Source organism: Penicillium samsonianum (genome assembly GCF_028829775.1).
Source record: "Penicillium samsonianum strain IBT 33392 chromosome Unknown utg000003l_segment0_segment0, whole genome shotgun sequence".
In the NCBI taxonomy this organism is placed as follows: Eukaryota; Fungi; Ascomycota; class Eurotiomycetes; order Eurotiales; family Aspergillaceae; genus Penicillium; species Penicillium samsonianum.
Genome location: NW_026643261.1, coordinates 2,029,758 through 2,048,242, shown reverse-complemented (window position 1 = coordinate 2,048,242; position 18,485 = coordinate 2,029,758). Strand labels below are relative to the sequence as shown.

General features: G+C 48.5%; 10 protein-coding genes across 10 annotated transcripts; 3 read left to right on the top strand and 7 right to left on the bottom strand.

Annotated features, from left to right (window-relative positions):
* Window positions 1–422: 422 nt before the first annotated feature.
* Window positions 423–1,506, bottom strand: N7471_004356 (uncharacterized protein; the record flags this gene model as incomplete). Its single annotated transcript, XM_057277075.1, has 3 exons — window positions 423–614; window positions 671–923; window positions 980–1,506. The coding sequence occupies 3 exons, from the start codon at window positions 1,504–1,506 to the stop codon at window positions 423–425; spliced, it is 972 nt and encodes a 323-aa protein (XP_057136685.1).
* A 600-nt stretch (window positions 1,507–2,106) lies between these two features.
* Window positions 2,107–3,200, top strand: N7471_004355 (tRNA 2'-phosphotransferase; the record flags this gene model as incomplete). Its single annotated transcript, XM_057277074.1, has 2 exons — window positions 2,107–2,271; window positions 2,328–3,200. The coding sequence occupies 2 exons, from the start codon at window positions 2,107–2,109 to the stop codon at window positions 3,198–3,200; spliced, it is 1,038 nt and encodes a 345-aa protein (XP_057136684.1).
* Window positions 3,201–4,044: 844 nt separating this feature from the next.
* Window positions 4,045–5,053, top strand: N7471_004354 (intradiol ring-cleavage dioxygenase; the record flags this gene model as incomplete). Its single annotated transcript, XM_057277073.1, has 3 exons — window positions 4,045–4,292; window positions 4,360–4,792; window positions 4,853–5,053. The coding sequence occupies 3 exons, from the start codon at window positions 4,045–4,047 to the stop codon at window positions 5,051–5,053; spliced, it is 882 nt and encodes a 293-aa protein (XP_057136683.1).
* A 139-nt stretch (window positions 5,054–5,192) lies between these two features.
* N7471_004353 (alpha/beta fold hydrolase) lies at window positions 5,193–6,089 on the bottom strand (the record flags this gene model as incomplete). Its single annotated transcript, XM_057277072.1, has 2 exons — window positions 5,193–5,560; window positions 5,654–6,089. 2 exons carry the CDS (start codon window positions 6,087–6,089, stop codon window positions 5,193–5,195), a joined length of 804 nt encoding a protein of 267 aa, XP_057136682.1.
* Window positions 6,090–6,532: 443 nt separating this feature from the next.
* N7471_004352 (uncharacterized protein) lies at window positions 6,533–7,510 on the bottom strand (the record flags this gene model as incomplete). Its single annotated transcript, XM_057277071.1, has 1 exon — window positions 6,533–7,510. The coding sequence occupies one exon, from the start codon at window positions 7,508–7,510 to the stop codon at window positions 6,533–6,535; it is 978 nt and encodes a 325-aa protein (XP_057136681.1).
* Window positions 7,511–7,787: 277 nt separating this feature from the next.
* On the bottom strand, window positions 7,788–8,876 carry N7471_004351 (aldo/keto reductase; the record flags this gene model as incomplete). The annotated part of the gene is made up of 5 exons (XM_057277070.1): window positions 7,788–8,313; window positions 8,377–8,558; window positions 8,617–8,674; window positions 8,734–8,744; window positions 8,805–8,876. The coding sequence occupies 5 exons, from the start codon at window positions 8,874–8,876 to the stop codon at window positions 7,788–7,790; spliced, it is 849 nt and encodes a 282-aa protein (XP_057136680.1).
* An 839-nt stretch (window positions 8,877–9,715) lies between these two features.
* On the top strand, window positions 9,716–11,062 carry N7471_004350 (putative translation factor pelota; the record flags this gene model as incomplete). Its single annotated transcript, XM_057277069.1, has 3 exons — window positions 9,716–9,793; window positions 9,862–10,350; window positions 10,418–11,062. The coding sequence occupies 3 exons, from the start codon at window positions 9,716–9,718 to the stop codon at window positions 11,060–11,062; spliced, it is 1,212 nt and encodes a 403-aa protein (XP_057136679.1).
* Window positions 11,063–11,366: 304 nt separating this feature from the next.
* On the bottom strand, window positions 11,367–12,179 carry N7471_004349 (glutathione S-transferase family protein; the record flags this gene model as incomplete). Its single annotated transcript, XM_057277068.1, has 3 exons — window positions 11,915–12,179; window positions 11,716–11,853; window positions 11,367–11,652 (listed from the first exon to the last, which is right to left on the bottom strand). Exons 1-3 carry the CDS (start codon window positions 12,133–12,135, stop codon window positions 11,367–11,369), a joined length of 645 nt encoding a protein of 214 aa, XP_057136678.1. The 5' UTR covers window positions 12,136–12,179.
* Window positions 12,180–12,955: 776 nt separating this feature from the next.
* Window positions 12,956–14,522, bottom strand: N7471_004348 (uncharacterized protein). The gene is made up of 2 exons (XM_057277067.1): window positions 14,166–14,522; window positions 12,956–14,087 (listed from the first exon to the last, which is right to left on the bottom strand). The coding sequence occupies exons 1-2, from the start codon at window positions 14,402–14,404 to the stop codon at window positions 13,136–13,138; spliced, it is 1,191 nt and encodes a 396-aa protein (XP_057136677.1). The 5' UTR covers window positions 14,405–14,522; the 3' UTR covers window positions 12,956–13,135.
* Window positions 14,523–16,513: 1,991 nt separating this feature from the next.
* Window positions 16,514–18,483, bottom strand: N7471_004347 (MFS transporter; the record flags this gene model as incomplete). Its single annotated transcript, XM_057277066.1, has 2 exons — window positions 16,514–17,736; window positions 17,790–18,483. Coding segments are annotated over 2 exons (1,917 nt in total), but the record flags the coding sequence as incomplete, so codon positions are not given.
* Window positions 18,484–18,485: the final 2 nt, after the last annotated feature.

The window sequence follows — 18,485 nt, the reverse complement described above, 5'->3', positions numbered from 1 at the left end:
TTATGGTACTGGGGGGATCTTGCTTTTTATCTTTATGTTTTCCTCTCGCGATGTGCTTAGTTGCTTTTTCCTTTTTCCAGTGACACAGCGGTTGATCACTGCGCTTTGCAATTGTTCTTGCATTAATCTTAATGCTGGCATGTATGCCACTTCTTGACTACTTGCTTTCTTTGAAAATGTCATTCAGGCTACTACAAGATGCAAGACAGTCGGGGTCGAAGGGTGCAATCACGTCAATTGGGCGCCCCTGACACTCGAGCACGAACACTATCTTGGAAAGTAAGTCACAAGTCCCCATTCTATCCATGCTAATGGTAATAGGCTATCGAACTGCATGCACATATACATTCCAAAATACTTTTCCAAGGTTATCAAGAGCAACAAACCACAGCAATAAACTATAGCAATAAACTAGAGCAGAACTACCGAATATAAAGAGTAGAGCTTTCTAGACCGACTGGCTGACTTAGGTGATACCGAACGAACAATTCTGTTGGCGCTGTGTTTTCATCCTCAAAGGCCCATACGCGTGAATATTGTAAATTGAGTATCTTGCCATCGAAGAAAGCTTGGATGATTCTCGCCCGTTTTCCAAGATAGCAAAAGGCTAGGACCTAAAGATGAGTTAGATATAAGCTACAACACGGTGTAGAGCTACTTATGTACTTACTGGATGGACTCTGAATTTGCGGAAGGGTATCCGAGACACTCGCAAAATCATCATGCCCACAATAGCTTGTAACTCAAATATAGTAAGAGGACCTTTTCCTACATCTGGGCGAGCGTGCGCGATACATGCCATAACTGAATGCGGCTTGATGGGGCCCTCGACCTGACTATAGCGGTAATGATGCAACACGCGCCATCGCCTATCGTATGGTGTAAGGACGACGGTAGGTGGGTCTCCTCTACGATCAGTGTACCTATAAACAGTGAGCACTATATCACACACACGTGTAATAAGAATGATTAAATTTACCAACAGTACTCTTGGGGTACAAGGTCTTCTAGGTGAGAATATGGTCCTCCTTTTCGCAAAGTAGTAAGCTGCCAGTTGACATGATTGTAGACACCTTGCGCGTCGTGATACCAATCGTCAAATTTTGACCATTCTATCAAACGTTCATGTTGAGATGTTGCAATTCGGAGGATTTCTTCATCCTCGCGAATCTCTTCTCGTGTTCCAATTCGGAGGATGTCTTTATTATTCGGATAATCCTCTTGAATATCCTCTAAGACTTGCGCTAGTGTTGGAATAGAGAGCCTAGGCATTCTTTTGTCTTTGTCGTATACAGCTTCATACTTGTGGAGTATTCCTTCTGGGTGAGGCTGGAAGAAGAATGGATCAAACTGGAGGGTTTGGTTGTCGGCCAGATCCACTTGGATGGCTTGGATTTGAGGCCTCTCAAGATAATCGGGGGAAGGGAAGTCAGTTTCACAAGCCTGCAGTTGTTGAAGCAGACACTTGAGAAAGTCAAGGGAGTCGGCTTGCGTTTTGGTACTCATTTTGGCAAGTTGATGTTATAGGAGCGAGGTAATTAAAAGAGAACGTGTACTTGGAAGAGACATAAGGTAACAGAAAGAGGAATAGTCATGCTATATATGGCGCCCCATGAAATATTGACATCATATTCTGCACTTCAAACTTTGTAGGGCTTGACTTATCCGCTTATCCATGAGGAAACATAAACCTTGGTGACTTCAGATGGAAACCCGACAGGATATACGCCCCCCGAAGCGGGCTTTAAATTACATACCTATAGCGGATATCCTAATTCACGCCGACTTAACAAATGATAGGAGTTTGAAAGAGATTAGATCTATAAGGCCGACTTCGAAAGTAAAATTATTGTTGGTTCCTTAAACTTGTTATTCACGCGATTCATACTTGATTTACCCGGGGTATTAATAGAAGGTATCCTCGATACTTGTTAGAATGTACATATGTACTACATACATTGATATCAAAGGCTGATATTGTAATGTAATTTGTAGCACCTATGTAGCTAAGGTATGTGTTTTTCATAGAGCCGCATCTTATAATATTTGGCCCCACCAAAATATTACTCCCACTGCACAACTCCCCGCATCAAATTTCTCAATAAGATGGATCACCCAAAAAACAACAAAGATAGACGGGGACGCGGCCATGGTCAAGGCCAAAGTCGCGATGTCCAAGTCTCCAAAGCATTAAGCTTGCTTCTACGACATGCCGCTGAGAAGGAAGGGCTGAAGATGAACGCACAGGGTTATGCGAGCGTACCAGACGTGGTATGCAGCTTTGTTCTTCTAATATCCTGCGCTATACTGACTATACCTATCTCCAGTTAAATTGGAGGAAACTCAAATCGCTAAAAGTCACCTTCCCCGAGATTCTCCACGCCGTGGACTCGTCCGATAAAAAGCGCTTCGCCCTCCTCCACATTCCATCCGCACAACCCACCAAATCCACAACCCAAGCAACAACAACACCAGTGACTGCCCCTAATGCAGAGCAAGATGTCGCTACTATCGTGGGCGAACAACAGCCCACGATATCCGTCCTGGAGTCCGCACCCGCCACGAGCGAAGCCCAAGAAACAGCCACCGACCAAGCATTATCCGTGAAAGATACCGACCCGTCGAACTTTTTAATTCGCGCGACCCAAGGCCACAGCATCAAGACCGTAGATGCTGCCTCTTTCCTCGAGCCGCTTTCTTTGTCCGACGAATCGAAACTACCCGATACCGTCGTCCACGGCACGTTCCACGCGACCTGGCCTGCGATCCTACAATCTGGTGGACTACGCTGTATGGGGCGGAACCACATTCACTTCGCTACTGGCCCGTCATTAGAATCGGTGCTTGCTGTTCACACTGATGATGCCGCGCGGGGTAAATCAAAGCCCGACGACTCCCGCGTTATCTCGGGCATGCGGCGCGATGCACAAGTTTTGATCTATATCGATGTGCGCAAGGCACTGGAAGCAGGGGTACCGTTCTGGCGCAGTGAGAACGGGGTCATTCTTAGTGAGGGCATACCTGTCGCGAAGAGTGGGCAAACTGAGAAGGGCGAGGAGCAGAAGTTCGTCTCGCTGGACTTTTTCGATGTGGTAGTGGAGCGTAAGGTTGGGTTGGGTAAGCTCTGGGAGCACGGGGAGGTTCTACAGGAACTTCCGGAGAATCTCACGAAGAAAGGGAATCCCAAGGGCCGGCGATGAGTGGTAGTGATACGACACTCTGTAGGGATTATCATATCTAACTGGGATTTCTGTTGTTCAGCTCGACACAGACGATCAGGGGAATACAAATGATTCTCCTTCCAGTGATCTACATATCCAGAATGGAATCCTTTCCATTCTAAGTTGCCCCCACTTCGGACTTAGACCTAGGTAACCCCGTAGCCCTGGGCGGCTGACTATAGGGCTGAGGTGATTCTGTCCTACCCAGGTGAAAGCCCCTGGAGTACACTCAGCGCGTTATCTTACTATATCACTAATCCTGACGGCCAAACTTTTATAAAATGTAACTTACACATCACATCGTACTGAAGGCAAGACTTCGGAAGCTGTTTGGAGCTTGCCCTTGGGGGATGAAAAACTCTACAACTCACCTAGTGTGGAAGCTCCAATTTTTATGAGTTCTCATTGAGAATCCCAGACATTTTCATTTCGCATATCAGAACCCAGGCTCTTAAACAATTCCGACAGTATAACGCACCCTGCCAAGCTCTCCGGGGCTCTACCCGACTGCGGGGAAATCGGAAGCGCAACCTCTTCCGAAATCCCCAACCGACTGTCACTAGACCTTCTGCACATCCGATGCCTCCAAACCCAATCATGCCATTGGCATAGATTTGCGGGGTCATCCTCGAATAAGCGTCATGTTTTTTGTCAGATCTGTCTGGACCACAGACTAAAAGTCCCGTCGGATCACCGTGGTATATAACGGTCTCGGGGTCTTTTGATAATCACATACTCCTCTCTTGTTGAAACTCGGTCTCCTTCCTGTATTTGAGTCGCACTCGTACATATCGCACCGCAATAAATTAATTTACGCGCAATAATGGCGACGCACCGCTTCGATCCCACCTTCACGGACAATGTCATCAACGCGATGGGTCCCAAGACCACTCCGCGCATGCGGAAGCTCATGGCCGGCCTAATCAGGCACATGCATGATTATGCGCGTGAGGAGGAGCTCACCGTCGACGAGTGGATGGCCGGAGTTCAGATGCTCAATTGGGCGGGACGGATGAGCGACGACAAGCGGAACGAGGGACAGCTGGTGTGCGATATATTGGGACTGGAATCGTAAGCCGAATTCTTGCTCGCGGGGGAGTGAAAAGTCATCCGCTAACGTGTGATCGTTTCACAACAGCCTCGTGGACGAAATCACCTTTACTCTCGCCGGAGAAGCGCAGGATGCGCCCACAGCCACGGCCATCCTGGGCCCGTTCTTCCGCGCGGATACCCCGTATCGCGAGAACGGCGAGGACATCGTCAAGACGAAACCGGCTGATGCTGAGATGACGTTCATGCACGGTCGTGTCATGGACTTCCAGACAAAACAGCCTCTTGTCGGTGCGACGGTCGAGGTGTGGCAGGCTTCCACGAACGGGTTGTACGAGCAGCAGGACCCCGAGCAGGTTGAGTTTAACCTGCGCGGCAAGTTCAAGACGGATGAGGATGGAAAGTACTCGTTTTACTGCCTGCGTCCGACGCCGTATCCCGTTCCTAACGATGGTCCTGCTGGCAAGCTTCTTGAGCTGATGGATCGTCATCCTTTCCGCCCTGCTCACATTCACATTATTGTACGTTTTAACCTGGTATTCTCTATATCGGGTTGAGATAGATGCTAATATCTTGCCCAGGCTACCTATGATAACTACCGCCCTTTGACAACGCAGATCTTCGACCGCAAGGGTGAGTACCTTGACAACGACTCGGTGTTTGCTGTCAAGGACTCGCTTATTGTGGACTTCGTTCCGCGCAAGGACGATCCCCAAGCTGCCATTGAGCTCGAATACGATGTCAAGTTGGTAAAGTTCGAGGCTGGTACCAATGGCGCATGAGCGAGCAGCGGCATTAAAGTAGTATTTTTGTAATTTCTGATGTACTTTACGATAGCGGGATTGCGCATATTGCACATAACAAATATAACCAGACATTTTTACTAGCATATTCATTATTCCATTCTAAATAGAAGCTCTTTCAAGCATTCACAACGTTCGCGAACTTGGCAATTAGCCCACCCACCTCATCAGCAGCCTCAATACAATGCCAATGCCCAACCCCTTTTAATACTTCGAGAGACTTCTGCTTACTCGAGACATGATCAAAGATATGCTGGCACCCCTCCATAGAAGCAGACTTGTCCTCCTCACCCGCAATAAGCAGGAAAGGCGCCTTGACAGCAGCATAGTCCGCCGGCTTCGCGGCCGCAATAGCGCGGCACAGCGCGGCATAGCCCTTAGGATCCTGTCCCAGGATCAACTCCCGGATGAAAGCCTTTTGAAGCGGGGTGCTGCGGGAGCCGACAGCTCCAAATGGGATGGTATTTGCCATTGGCTCGATTCCAGCTGCAGACAATTTAGTACATTTGCACGGAAATTCGAAAGCACGCGATAAAACAGAACCACACAATTAGATAGACTCGAATGGGAAAATCTTACACTCAAGAACAGTCTCCGATCTCTTATTCATGACCGTCACCAACATATCCGACGGGTGCGTCGGGCCAATAGCCACAACGCCCTGTATCCGACCGGGACAACGTGCGCCTAGCTCTGTCACTACGAGTCCGCCCATTGAATGGCCGACTACGACGGCCTTGGGCACCTGCAGGGAGTCTAGCACGTTAATGATATCCTCTGCGATGCCAGGGATCGTGATTGTGTCATTGGTGTACGGGGAGCGGGCGGCGCCGTATGTGTCGATTGTGATGCAGCGGTGGAGTTTTGTGAGGTGCGGGATTACTGGGTAGTAGTAGTTTTGTGAGGAGCCCAGGCCGTGGATGAAGATGAAGGTCAGGCCCTTAGGGGTCGGAGGGCCGGCGGGGTGGGAGTCGGCATAGTTGAGACGGTGGCTGTTTGCTTGGACGAACGGCATTGTGGATTGGGAGTCCGGTGGGAATGGGATCAATTTAAGACGACAAAGTATGTATGTAGCAATGGGACGAGTAATGAAGGAATAGAGAAGCGGGCAGCCCTGGAGATCTATACAAATGATAAGTGTAACGTCATTCCCGATGAGATTCTGTGCTACAATAATAATACAAATGTACACAATGTTTTGAATCCTCCAGACCGTTTCTAGCCATTCCGTCGGAACAATTCAGCGCTCCCAGGCCCTACTCCAAAATATTTGAGTCTCCCGAACCGAAAGGGCTTTGTGGTGTATCCGAAATGCGCGGATATCACCCGACTGTCGGACCGGACCCGATCCCCATAATGCCAAGACATCCAGGATGGACAATGTGCGAAGTAGTGTACTCCAAAGCTCCAAGGCTTGGGACAAAATGCCGCCGAAGCGATTTACCAAGTTCAAATAAATCATTGAGAGGGTTTTTTATTGAGTTCGTCAAAAGGGTCGCCGGTTCCGTGTGCAAATGCTTCTTCAATCCAATCCGCAGTCTCATCTCGAAAGGAATCTCCAAAAGAAGACGCTAATGTGGGTATATTGCACGGTCGACCAGACAAAGGAGGTTGTACAAGAGAGGTGTCCTTGGGTAGAGAATGATCTTTCGTTCCAGGACTACTCATTTGTGTGATAATAGCTGCTTCAGCTTCAAGGAAATCGGCGGGGTCATACTGGAAAGATTCGCCGAAAGATGATTCTAGCGTGAGCACAGCCGGAGGACGTTGTAGGTAGGATGATTCCTTGGGTATAGAGGGTTTCTTCGTTTCTTCGTCAGTCGCTCGTGTAGTAGCAGCCGTCTCGGCTTTTTTCATAACCTCTTCGTCATCGAACGCCGAACAGTCCGAGAACTCATCCTCATCCTTGAATGAAGCCCGGGTCGCGGTGCCGATATCCTGAACTTCAAGCTCCTTCAGGACGCCTGCATCCTGAAGCTCAGATATGTCATTTTCCAATACCTCATCCAAGTCGTCAAAGGCGTCCGATTCAGCTTCCGTATCTCCACTCGCGCTCGCCAAATTGTCATCATGTGATTCGATCTCTGTAACTGTAGGCGCAGGCTCCGGTACAGCAGGTGACTGCTGCTTTCCGGCGCCTAGGAACATTGACAGCAGCGGCTGACTCGACGGGACGCGGGCTGCATGGGGATCTGGGATACCGCGACGCTTCCGCTCCTCACGGGCCTGCGCCTCCTGCTCGGCTTTCCGTTTCTTGTTGGCTATTCGTTTCTTTTCCTTCTCGCGTAGCTTCTTCGCTTTATTTTCTCGCTCCTCCTCGCGATCTAGTCGCGCTATCTGGGACGCGGTGAACTGGAATCGTTGGTTGCTGCGCTGGTACCGGCGTTTAACGGTCTTGGATTTCTCCAAGATGATACGACGCGGCTCATCCGGCATAGTGGGGGCAACCGTGGCAGCGACTGCCTGCTGCTTGTACGATCATGGGGATGGAGAGCTGTGGTGAGTTGTACCAGAAAGGGTTGGAAGCGACGATGCTGTTTTTTGGTTGGCGGTGATACGTTGTGCCGACCGCAGAAGTCAACAAATTACCAAATTGGGCTCCACTCTTTCAAAGGTCTATTATCGATCTATATTCAGTGTATTTTTGGATGCTTAGAATTTCATTTTATAATTCCACCCATACGCTAGACTTTTGCTAACTCGGTGACGTCATTTAGATCTTGCAGTCACGGACGGGATCCCAGCATACGGGCTCGTAAGTGTTGAACTGCAGGCTGGCCATGTCCTCATCCGACAGAGTGAAGTCGAAGACCTGCGAGTTCTCCAGAATGCGAGACTCGGTCACCGACTTAGGCAGGGGCACATACCCCTTCTCCAAACTCCAGCGGATCAAAATCTGAGCCTCGGTCTTACCATGCTTCTTAGCCAAGTTCTGCAGAACCGGCTCCTTCATGCGAGTCGCTTGAACGAGGGGAGAGTATGCTTCGACGATGATGTTGCGCTTCTGCAGCCACTCTGCAATATCCTCGCGTGGGCACCATGGGTGGATCTCGTACTGACCGACAGTGATTTGTCCACCCGCTCCGCTCTTGATATACTCTTCCAACTCCTCGAGGTGCTGGATAGCAAAGTTGGACACACCCAACGAGCGGACGTGGCCTGCCTTTTGGGCCTCGACGAGTGCGCGCCATGTGCCGAGGCGGTCCTCCTTACCGCCATAGGGTGCGTGAATCAACAGACTAATATCCAAATTGTTAGTTCGTTAATCCACTTTGTTTTCCGTGGATCAAGGAGGTCCATACAGGTCAATGTAGCCGAGGTTCGCCGCAGCAATGCTTTCCTCGATTGCCTTCTTTGCCTTCTCGTATCCCATGGATCTCGGGGGCACCTTGCTAGTATAGAAGATCTTGGAGCGATCAAGTCCAGACCCGCGGATAGCGGCGCCACTTTCCAGTTCGTTTCTGTAGGCTTTGGCGCTGTCGACCTGTAACAAGAAGGTCAAATCTGGGAACACTTGCTGCCTGGCTTCTGCAGCTGCTTACATGGCGGTATCCGAGCTCAATGGCCTTGCGGATCACTGTCTCGGTGACATCGGGGGGCCTGGTCAAGAATCTGTCAACATAATCTGTCGTGGAGGCTTTATACAATGATAGTCATACGTTTGGTAAACCTAATTCCCAAGATAAGTGTTAATCATAAATATCAGAACTCCAAGGACCAATGTACGCACTCCGAACCCAACTACGGGGATCTCGTAGCCCGAGACCAACTTATAGGTAGACTGCAGTGAAAGGGGGGCCATGATGTGCGAAGGTTTTGATGGATGAGAAGGTAGAAGGCAAATGAGGGGGCTACCTTAATAGATAAAGGATCCAACATCCAAGGACCACCTCGGTCCAGTAAGTTCCGCCCCGTTTCTTGGAGCTTGACGCCATCTAAGTGGGGATATACGACGTAGGAGACTAGATGCGGCTATATCAATGGCTGATCAATCCGACGTGGGGCCCGTATGAGTAACTTGACGGACATAAGGGACTTAGAACCCAGGGAATAACGATTGTCCTTTGAGGAACGTCCTGATAGGTCAAACCAGATCGGATTCAACTTGAGGCCTCCAAGCTTTTGACGTCAACTTTGCCCCAATCTGATCTGATTAAGGCAGGGCCTTATCGATAAGGCATGACTTGTAAATACATGGATCCATGGATGGCAGCGCAGGGGGTCATACTAGATATCATGTGTATTGGAGATTTAGAATATTCAGAAATCCCCTATTCTCTGACCGCCCATCAAAGACTAAAAATAGTCTCTCAGAATGAGCGCATCAGCAGAACAAGTGATATTCTTGCAGGATGACCGGGCGGTAATAAACGGCAGTATCCTATAGTGGGGTTGAGTTTTGACAAGTTCAACATCGTCAATGCCCTCATACTAGGTTGATTTGCTCGAATATCCCTTTTTATAAGAGCTTTCCAAAGCTCTCACAACTTTGATCTGTTTTCATACAACCCTATTATCCCTCCAATTTGCGCATTTTTGGGGCATCATATGACGACATCGCAATAACAACATTCAACCCGCCTTCGTCGCATTTTACGTCCTCAAACCCTCGGCCTATAACCGTGCACTATCACCGCAGTAATGCGTTGTATCAAGAACAAAATTGAGCACAATGGCTCTGGGGCGGTGACATTGTGCCCAGACGAGCCAGAAGATATGGTATTGAAATCCTCACTTTCCGTCTCAGCACCCCCGCAGTCATCTAATATACAATTCGATGAATATAGTGGCACGCATACAACCTGATCCGACCAGGCGATATCCTTCGAGCCAGTGCAATTCGTCGGGTTACCACAGTCCAGGATACCGGATCCACGAGCTCGGCGCGCGTTCATTTGAACCTCGTAATTCGCGTGAAGAATCTCGACTTTGACCCGCAAAGCTCTCAGCTTCATGTATCAGGACAAATTATCAACGAAACACCGCACACAAAAATCGGGCAATTCCATACCCTCGATCTAGAATTGAATCGCAATTTCACGTTAGAGAAAGATGTTGGGCCAGGTGGAGAAGGTGTCGGGTGGGACAGTATTGCAATCGAGTCACTCAAGGACGCTGTGGATGAGGGCGGGAAGCGCCGTGCAGAGGCTGTCGCAGTAGTGATGCAGGAAGGATTGGCTCATATCTGCTTTATTGGCCAATTCCAAACAATATTGAAGCAAAAGATAGAGATGTCTGTGCCGCGGAAACGGCAAGGAGGAGGGGATCATGATAAAGTGAGTTTCTGTTGTTGTGTCATTGTCTCTATTGACAGGGATCAAAACTTACACCGCATACTCCCAGGGAATGAACAAATTTTTCAAGGTTACACTCGAGACCCTCATTCGACAAATGGAGTTCAATACCAGCCTTACCTCAGGCGCCAATAACGAAGCTGTACGGCCCGTGCTTCTCGCCTCACCCGGGTTTGTCGCCGCTGGATTCCAAAAGTACATACAATCTGAGGCATCAACAACGACTCCTGGGCTCAAGCGACTTCTTCCCAGTCTCGTGGTTGTGCACTCCGCATCGGGGTACACGAATTCACTATCAGAGGTTCTGCAGTCGCCCGCAGTTAAGGCGCTCCTAGCCGATACCAAGTATGCCCGTGAAACCAAATTGATGGACGACTTCCTAGAACAACTACGCAAGGAGACGAACAAAGCAACCTATGGCCCCCGTGAGGTTGAGTACGCGGTTGAGCAAGGTGCTGTCGGCCGAGGTTCCGGCGTGCTCATTGTTTCGAATCGCTTGTTTAGATCACAGGATATCGCTGAGCGTAAACGCTGGGTGGCGCTTGTGGACCGCGTCCGCGATGTTGAGGGTGGTGATGTGCGGATTCTCAGCTCAGATCACGAAAGTGGGAAGCGTCTCGAGGGGCTGGGTGGCATCGCTGCGCTTTTGACATTCCCTGTCAATGAGCCAGATCTTGACTCTGATGCAGAATAGACTGGCTATTCAACGGGCCATCGAAAAATACAAAGATTTATTATAACGTATGGCATAATCAAAGCATGCAATAATCAGATGAACAATATGCCAGGGTCATTGGTTCCATTGAGACTCTTAAGAAAGCCACTTCAAAACTTGTCAGACTGTAGATAAATAATAAAATCAACCACTGGTCCATCGGTTCCACATATAGCTCTTCAGGTACAAATACCTTCTTTGAACTTGCGTTGTTTATTTATCAACACGTGGTCAAGTATATATGGCCACAAGGTGTAGAAAATCACCATCTCTCGTTTATTTCTCATAGTATCGTTCCTGCCTGCGTAGCAGCTCTCACCCAACTATCTCTCCCTTGCAATTCCTTGAACCACCTGTCCACGTTCGGATATTTTTCGAATAGCTCCTTCCATTTACCTGCCTTCAAGGCCGCTCCATTGGGTAAGTGAAACAAGTCAGCCAATGTCAATTCGTTCCCGGCAAGATATTTCTGGCCAGCCAAGATCTTGTCATAAACAGCAAGAACTGCATCCAGGTCTTGTTCGGCTTGGGCGACCCTTACTTCGTCAGGGATACCAAGACCTTTCATTCTGTCCACGGGTGTAGGCCCTGCTTAGTTAATAGGCAAATAAAACAGGAAGAAGTATACGTACGGCTTGATCATAAGCTCGGTTCCTATAGTTTCGGAAGCGGCGGCGAAATAGCTTTGTTCGATAGAACAAGCTTGTTCGAAGCGACCATAGGCCTCGTCATCTCCCTCTGGGATGAGCTTTTTTCCAGAAGGGTATTTCCTGACCAAATAAGTAAACTTCTCTATATATATATATGTGGAATGCGCCTCGAAAGACTTACTTGGCAAGATACTTGCAAATAGCCCTACTTTCAAACATTAGAAACCCGTCATCATCCAGCGCAGGCACCTTGCCAAAAGGCTGGAGCTTTTTGTACTCCTCGCTCTTTTGGTCTCCTTTTGCAATGTCAATAAGGACAAATTCGTACGGCAACTCCTTCTCTAGAAGCGTGACTAGCACACGGGAAGTGGCCATGGCAGAGCCATAGACTTTGAGAACCATTTTCGCTGTCAGAATTTCGGAGAAAGTATTAGTGGGAGTGTTATTTCGATGGACTTGAAAGGGATTGGGGGCAGAGATACTAATCAGTTTGTCTTCCCCCCCTTTTCTTTTGCTCAAAAGTACCGAGAACCGGATCCAGCCTATCACATCTTCGAAACATACGTTGGCGCCATTATGTATATGCTGCTTTTTCAATCCCACGAGTAGAACTGTTACGGTTAGAACGATACATATTGTACTATTAGGGGCGCTTATTTGCTCGGGTGATAGCCTTTTTGGATTTTTGGATTATTGGCGGTTATCAACATGCTAAAGGAAATGTTATATAATTCACCTCCAGAGGAAATCGTAAGTCCCAACAAGTACAAAGCAAAGCCACACACTTCAGCAAGGATTTCGCTCAGGGTATTCAATCGTCTGCGGAGCACCACAAGGTGACTCGCACAGGCCTCAATGGGATAAACTAGAACGTGAAAGAATATGTAGGAAAGAAGTCAAGACTCCAAGTCTCCAAGTTTCGATTTGAACCTTTTCCCTTGATCATCCAAGTATGGGATGGCCTTCCAAGGTACAATACCCTCGAACCTTGGAAGCGGACTATGTAATAACCTAAATGGGACACCACGAGGCACTTGGGCACATTTGTATTTGTACATCTCCAAAAAGTAATTGAGAAAGATTTGCCCTCCGCTTTCGGTATGTATTGCTTTGATTCATCCATGATGAAGACACCTGCCCAGTGGAACAGCCGTCAGCTTCTTTCCCCGGACCAAGTTCCCCAGAAGGCCAAGCCGGGGTTGCCAACTGCGGAAGGACGTGAGAATCTACAGATAGACCTCGGTGACTTGATCATTTCTGTGGTCAGTGTAGCGAACTTTATGTCTGCTAATCAAGTGACAAAAATGCGAAATAATTCTGGAGTATCGCTTCAAAATGGCGCGGAAGTGTTATTCCATTGCTAGCCATTCAAACCATGTTCCCTGCCTACATAGGCAATCCATCAAAAGAACTGATTCAAAGTCTGCGAGATGTCCATCGGTCCCCTCTCTTTCATGACTGCTCGCTTGGCAGGACGATCTTCCCTTTCAGGTGGCTCACTCCGCTTCTTCTCCCTTCCACGTTGCTGCTTCTTCTCGGCATCAAGCTTTTGCTTCACAGGATCTCGAGTAAACAATACAATTGACTTTGCATTATAGCGAGAGCGGACAACAACCCTGTCTCTTCTGCTGTGGTCGACCGTTGGTAGTTTGAACTCCAAAATTGGAATATTCGTGGGTAGGGATGATGGTCTTTTCGATTGCTCGTCATCAGGCGTCTCGAGACTAGACTGGTACACATGAAGCAAGGACAAGAGATTATCATCGATTGTTTTTGATGTTCCGTGGGTTTCCCAAAACCAATCGAGTCTGCAGGCCGACCATCCCTTTATGGGAATGATATCATTCGCGGGCCTGTCGTATTTTTGAATCGTCTCTGTGATCATCTTACACTCGTACGCCACAACGAGCTGGAGCTCCGGCAGTTCACGCAGAGCTTCCAGTGATGCAACGGTCATTTCACGTTGGTGGTAGAACCTGAGAATGCGGAGGTGCTGTAGTGCTTTGGATTCAATCCAACCACGCACAAATCCATCTTGCAAGGGGAGACCGTCGTTGCTAACGCCCACGGGATCCAGCGGGGCAAGATTCGACGAATATGGCTCACTGTACACGTCCAGAGCAACCAAATTCTTGATGTTTGGTATGGTAGTCAGGTCTGTGGCAGTACAGTATGTGGTTGCAATCGTCAAGATTGCACGCCAGCGAAAGTCATCGCTATCGATAATACCCATGTAGTCTCTCAGTGGCTTTTTGGGACAGCCAGCATCGAGGCAGTAGTAAGGACTAACCTCATAGAATTGTACAGGATAAACGCTGGCCATTATTTTCCACATGTGCATTGTCTGCTTGTTACTGTGTAGACGGTCAGATTTGAACAAAAAGACTCGGAATCTATCAAGGGAGTCTAAAGAACCTCTAATGATGACTTACCACCTTTTTAGGGCGTCCCAAAGGTATTTTGCCAAATACCAGTGAACGTATTCAAACAGCTCGGGCTTCAGCGCCGATTGGTCCCGTAGCAGTGCTTTCATTGCTGCATGCTTGAGTGATCCAGATCCCCGATCATTGGTTGTCTCCCATCCATGGGGTAAAAAAGGAATCTCATGATACCATGTGGGACCGAGACGTACAAACCCGGGGGGCTGGTTGTCTTCAAGGATGATGGACATCACGGAACGGAATCATGGCCAGAACCAGCACGGATTCAGTGAGAAGTTGCAGTGTGGTGTTCCAGCAATACCCATGGATTAGATTACGGGGAAGGCTGGTGTCTTCCCAAAATCAGACATCAAATGTTGAGGTTGAACGCGTGTTTGAAGTCGAAGCGCGACTGATTTGATACATGCACGTGACCCCGTCTTGTACAGGCCTTTGTAGATCCACATGTTTTTAGGCAAGCGGGATTTTGGTTTACCCCCATCAAATTCTTGCAACCTTCAAAGGAAATTGCCTTGGTTTCTTCAGCCTAACTCTGTTTTTTTACACTTTGATCATGACTGCTCCTACCCTTCTCACTAAGCATCCTGCTTATCTCCGTTACGTTCGTGAAGTTGCTTCTGGGGAACTTATGAGGCCAGAATACGAAAGGGTAGGTGGCTGTGTTGTCTCTTCCTGTGACTATAGATGGGAAAAGCCGCCCGTATTATCACCTATATATATATGGGTCCGTGGCTGCTGGAATTGTTCAGCCTTGGGTACTATGTGAACTGTGCCATCGGCCGCCTTGCTGTAGAGCGCATCGCTAAACTGGGTATTAGACAGAGGCATGTTTTGATGCAGAGGTCCAAACATCTAGCTAGGGTCGCATGGTTGACAGAAAGACTTCACGAACCTCTTCTAGCGTTGATTAGAGTCGAAGAGTACTAGAAGGGACCGTTGCAGACCAATGTTCCTAGTATAGGAATCCGTACTCTGAGAGGTGAATAATTGACTCATTCACAATTTTGGAGCCAACAGATCCTTAGACGAGGAAGAGCCCTGAATAAGTATACCAGTAATAAAGGAATGTCATACAACATGTTTTTGGCAAAGTGGCCTTTGATTAAGTTGCTCGCGCTCGCGTACATAGATCTGAGTGAATGGCCTGGTTGTTTCCTTTCTCTGCATCAGCCCCTCATACTCATAAATATATATAGACAGAGAAAGAGAACTGGGGAAGAGGGGGAGGGGGGAGTTCTATAACTTGTTATTATCATTTTATTAACATTTTGTCAATGTGTTCATTCCCTTCATATATAGTTATTTTATAGGTCTTTCCCTAATTATCGCTTTGAATGTTTAAAGAGAAGATCAAAACGACTTTAATTTAAGGTGGACGGGAGGTCAAAAAAAGGTGGAAGATCGTTGAGGGCGGACAAATAGAACAATGAGTTAATGAGTTAATAATGAATTAACCCACTTTCCCGCAGCCCTTACTTCCCGCCCAGCCCCACCCCATCCAGTCTATGTATACAATATATACAATGACCTACTCTTCAGGCATTGTGTTTGGCATTTCGACTGGCATTACGACCGGAATTTCAGTTGGAATTGCGATTGGTATTGCGAATGGAAACCGTGACCGAGGGGGAGATCGAGTATGGGGCCGGATCGGGGACCGAAGCAAAACTTCATGGATTTATGATAGATTGGTGCGCATTTATCATGCATTTAGGGTCTGGTCCTCTCACATCGCTGACAGTGCACCCTGGATAGCGACAATATTGCTCGTCGACCTGGAGAATCACACGGTTCTTCTCATCCTATATTATATATGATCTTGGTCAGCCCTTTGTATACTTCCTTCACTTAACTCCCATTAATCAAGGGTTACTCGAACAAATCTCATATTTGGCCAGGAAGCGGCCACCAGAGCAACTTTGGCCTCGTGACTTGTTTCTAGTTTGCAGTCACTATATCTGGACTGCTGTCTAACATGACCATGGAACAATAGCAAAGGCGATGCGGTTGGTCTCATGGGGATCTGATGGAAGTTGAAATCCCAGACTTGATTGGTAGCTCAGGGGATTCTTTCTGTGATCTACCGGACAAGATCAAGGTCAGACCTCGTGACGAGGAGTTCATTCTTTAGCAAGTGATTCGGGTCTACATTATGGAGGATCCCTACCTAAAATATCAAAGAGATGTCGGACGAGATTGTTGACTTGGGATTGTTTATAAGGTGGGGTTCAGCTTTGAAACCCCTGGGAACATATTAAGATCGACAGACGAGCACTAGGTACCATAGCGACATTAACCACCCCACTTGACATCCGAGCTATACTTCATGTACACACACCTCAGCCGTGTTCATTCCTGCGTGCATACCGACTCCGTGCACGGATTTTATGCCCCTTCCAGTAGAGTAAATAAGGTGCAGGCAAAAACAACAACGAAATCCCACCCAAGAGAGTCAACGTCCATCCAACGCCAAGCTTCGTATACATAATTTCTGCGATAATAGCCATAATACCGGCAGCAACAAGCCGGAACATCTGAAGAGTGGCAAGCGCGCTTGCAGCATGTGACTCGAACGCATCAGCGACATACTGGTACCCCGAGACGAAGACACACAACGTCCCAAAGCCAAAGAACACCGAAGCGATAAGCGGGCTCCAGAACGAGATTTCGAGTCTGGCTGTCCAGCCCATCCACAATAGCGAGATGGGGATCCAAGGCGCACCAAACATACCCATGTACAGACTGATCTCCGGGTCCGGCCGCTGGTGGCCTCTCTCACGGCTTTGGTAGATATCTCTGCGGAGGAGCCACATTGAAATCGGGAGTGTCAGTGCGGAAAGAACGACTCCGACCTCAATTCCCAGGAACGCGAGGGCGGTGGAGGTCGGGCTGAAGTTGTTTGCTTTCTCATAGATGGAGACGTAGCCCGCGATGAAGGTGTACAGGATCATGAAGAGGAGCGAGAGGTAGACCGCATGGATCCCGATAATTGACTCTGTCGCAAAAAGCTGAAGTGGTTTGTATAGTGAGGCACGCATGCGCTGGATGAACGTGGCTTTTCTGAACTCCAGCGGGGACCGATACCGGTCGTCGCCTGTCATGCGGCGGAGCTCTTGAGCTTTCCAGTACAGCATGATTGGGCTGTATGTCTCAGGCAGGAAGAACACAACCGGGATCAGGATGAGTCCTGCGAGAATTATGGTCATCCAGTCCACCCAGCGCCAGCTTACCGATTTAGCACTGACGGCAAATGATCCTGGTACTGGGCCCACCAATGGACCCGTGAAGACGATTATCGAATAGATCGGGAAGGCGTAGACTCGTTCAATGCGTGACCAGATGTCCACGAGGGATGCTGCTGATAAAAGCGCCGGGGCAGACCCGAAGAATCCAGCTAGCCCGCGGCAAACAATTCGCTGTACCACTGTTTGAGCAAGCCCTGCGCCCATGTTGAACAACATGAACCCAATCATGGTGGGGATGTACACGGGATTGCGTCCGAAGACTTCTGATACAGGTCCTGTTGCCAATGCACCTAGTCCAGTACCAATCAGAAACATAGCTGGATAATCTCGGTTAGTCTGGTTGAAATGATCCAAAGTGATAACCACGTACCAGTCGGCAAAGTCTGGACCTCAAAATTGGTATGATATAATTTCTTGGTTGTTGGGAGAGCAGTGGAATCGATTGTGGATGACCAGAAGACCACAAATCCCATAAGTGAAGTAAGAAGAGTAGTCAACACTCGACGTCTGATTGTCCAGTTGTGAGGGTCCATTCTGTCACCTTGACCTTCAAATGTGACGACAATAAGTTTGTTCCTTTTCACTGACTCAACTTCAGTTTCACTGTCCGTCTCCTGATCACCCGGCCGGGGTCTTTCAACACCAGTCACCATAATATCAGCCGTGTTTCCCAGCGTCTCTGCCGCATTGATGGTATGCGGATCGGTTGAGAGTTCCGGATCGTACTCCGCGCCCTCGACATCTCCTTCCCGTTCCATATGTGATCGAGTGGTATGGCGAGGCTGAAGGGATGGCCCAGATATGAAAGTGCGATGGCCATGCTCCCTCATTCGTTCCGCAGCCAAGTCATCAATCGGCTCGCGAGCTTCCGTGTGGATCTCTCCTTCACGGTAATCGTAGCGGCCCTCGTGGGTCCAGACATCCCCGGGCTTCTCATGTTTTGTAACAAATTGTTGCTGGAGCCTATGGCGGATCCTGCGGTGTTGGATAATTGACTGCATTGTGCTTGATTCGGGATCGAATCCGCCCTTGTCACTCAAGTATTCAGATGAATTGAGGAGCTTCT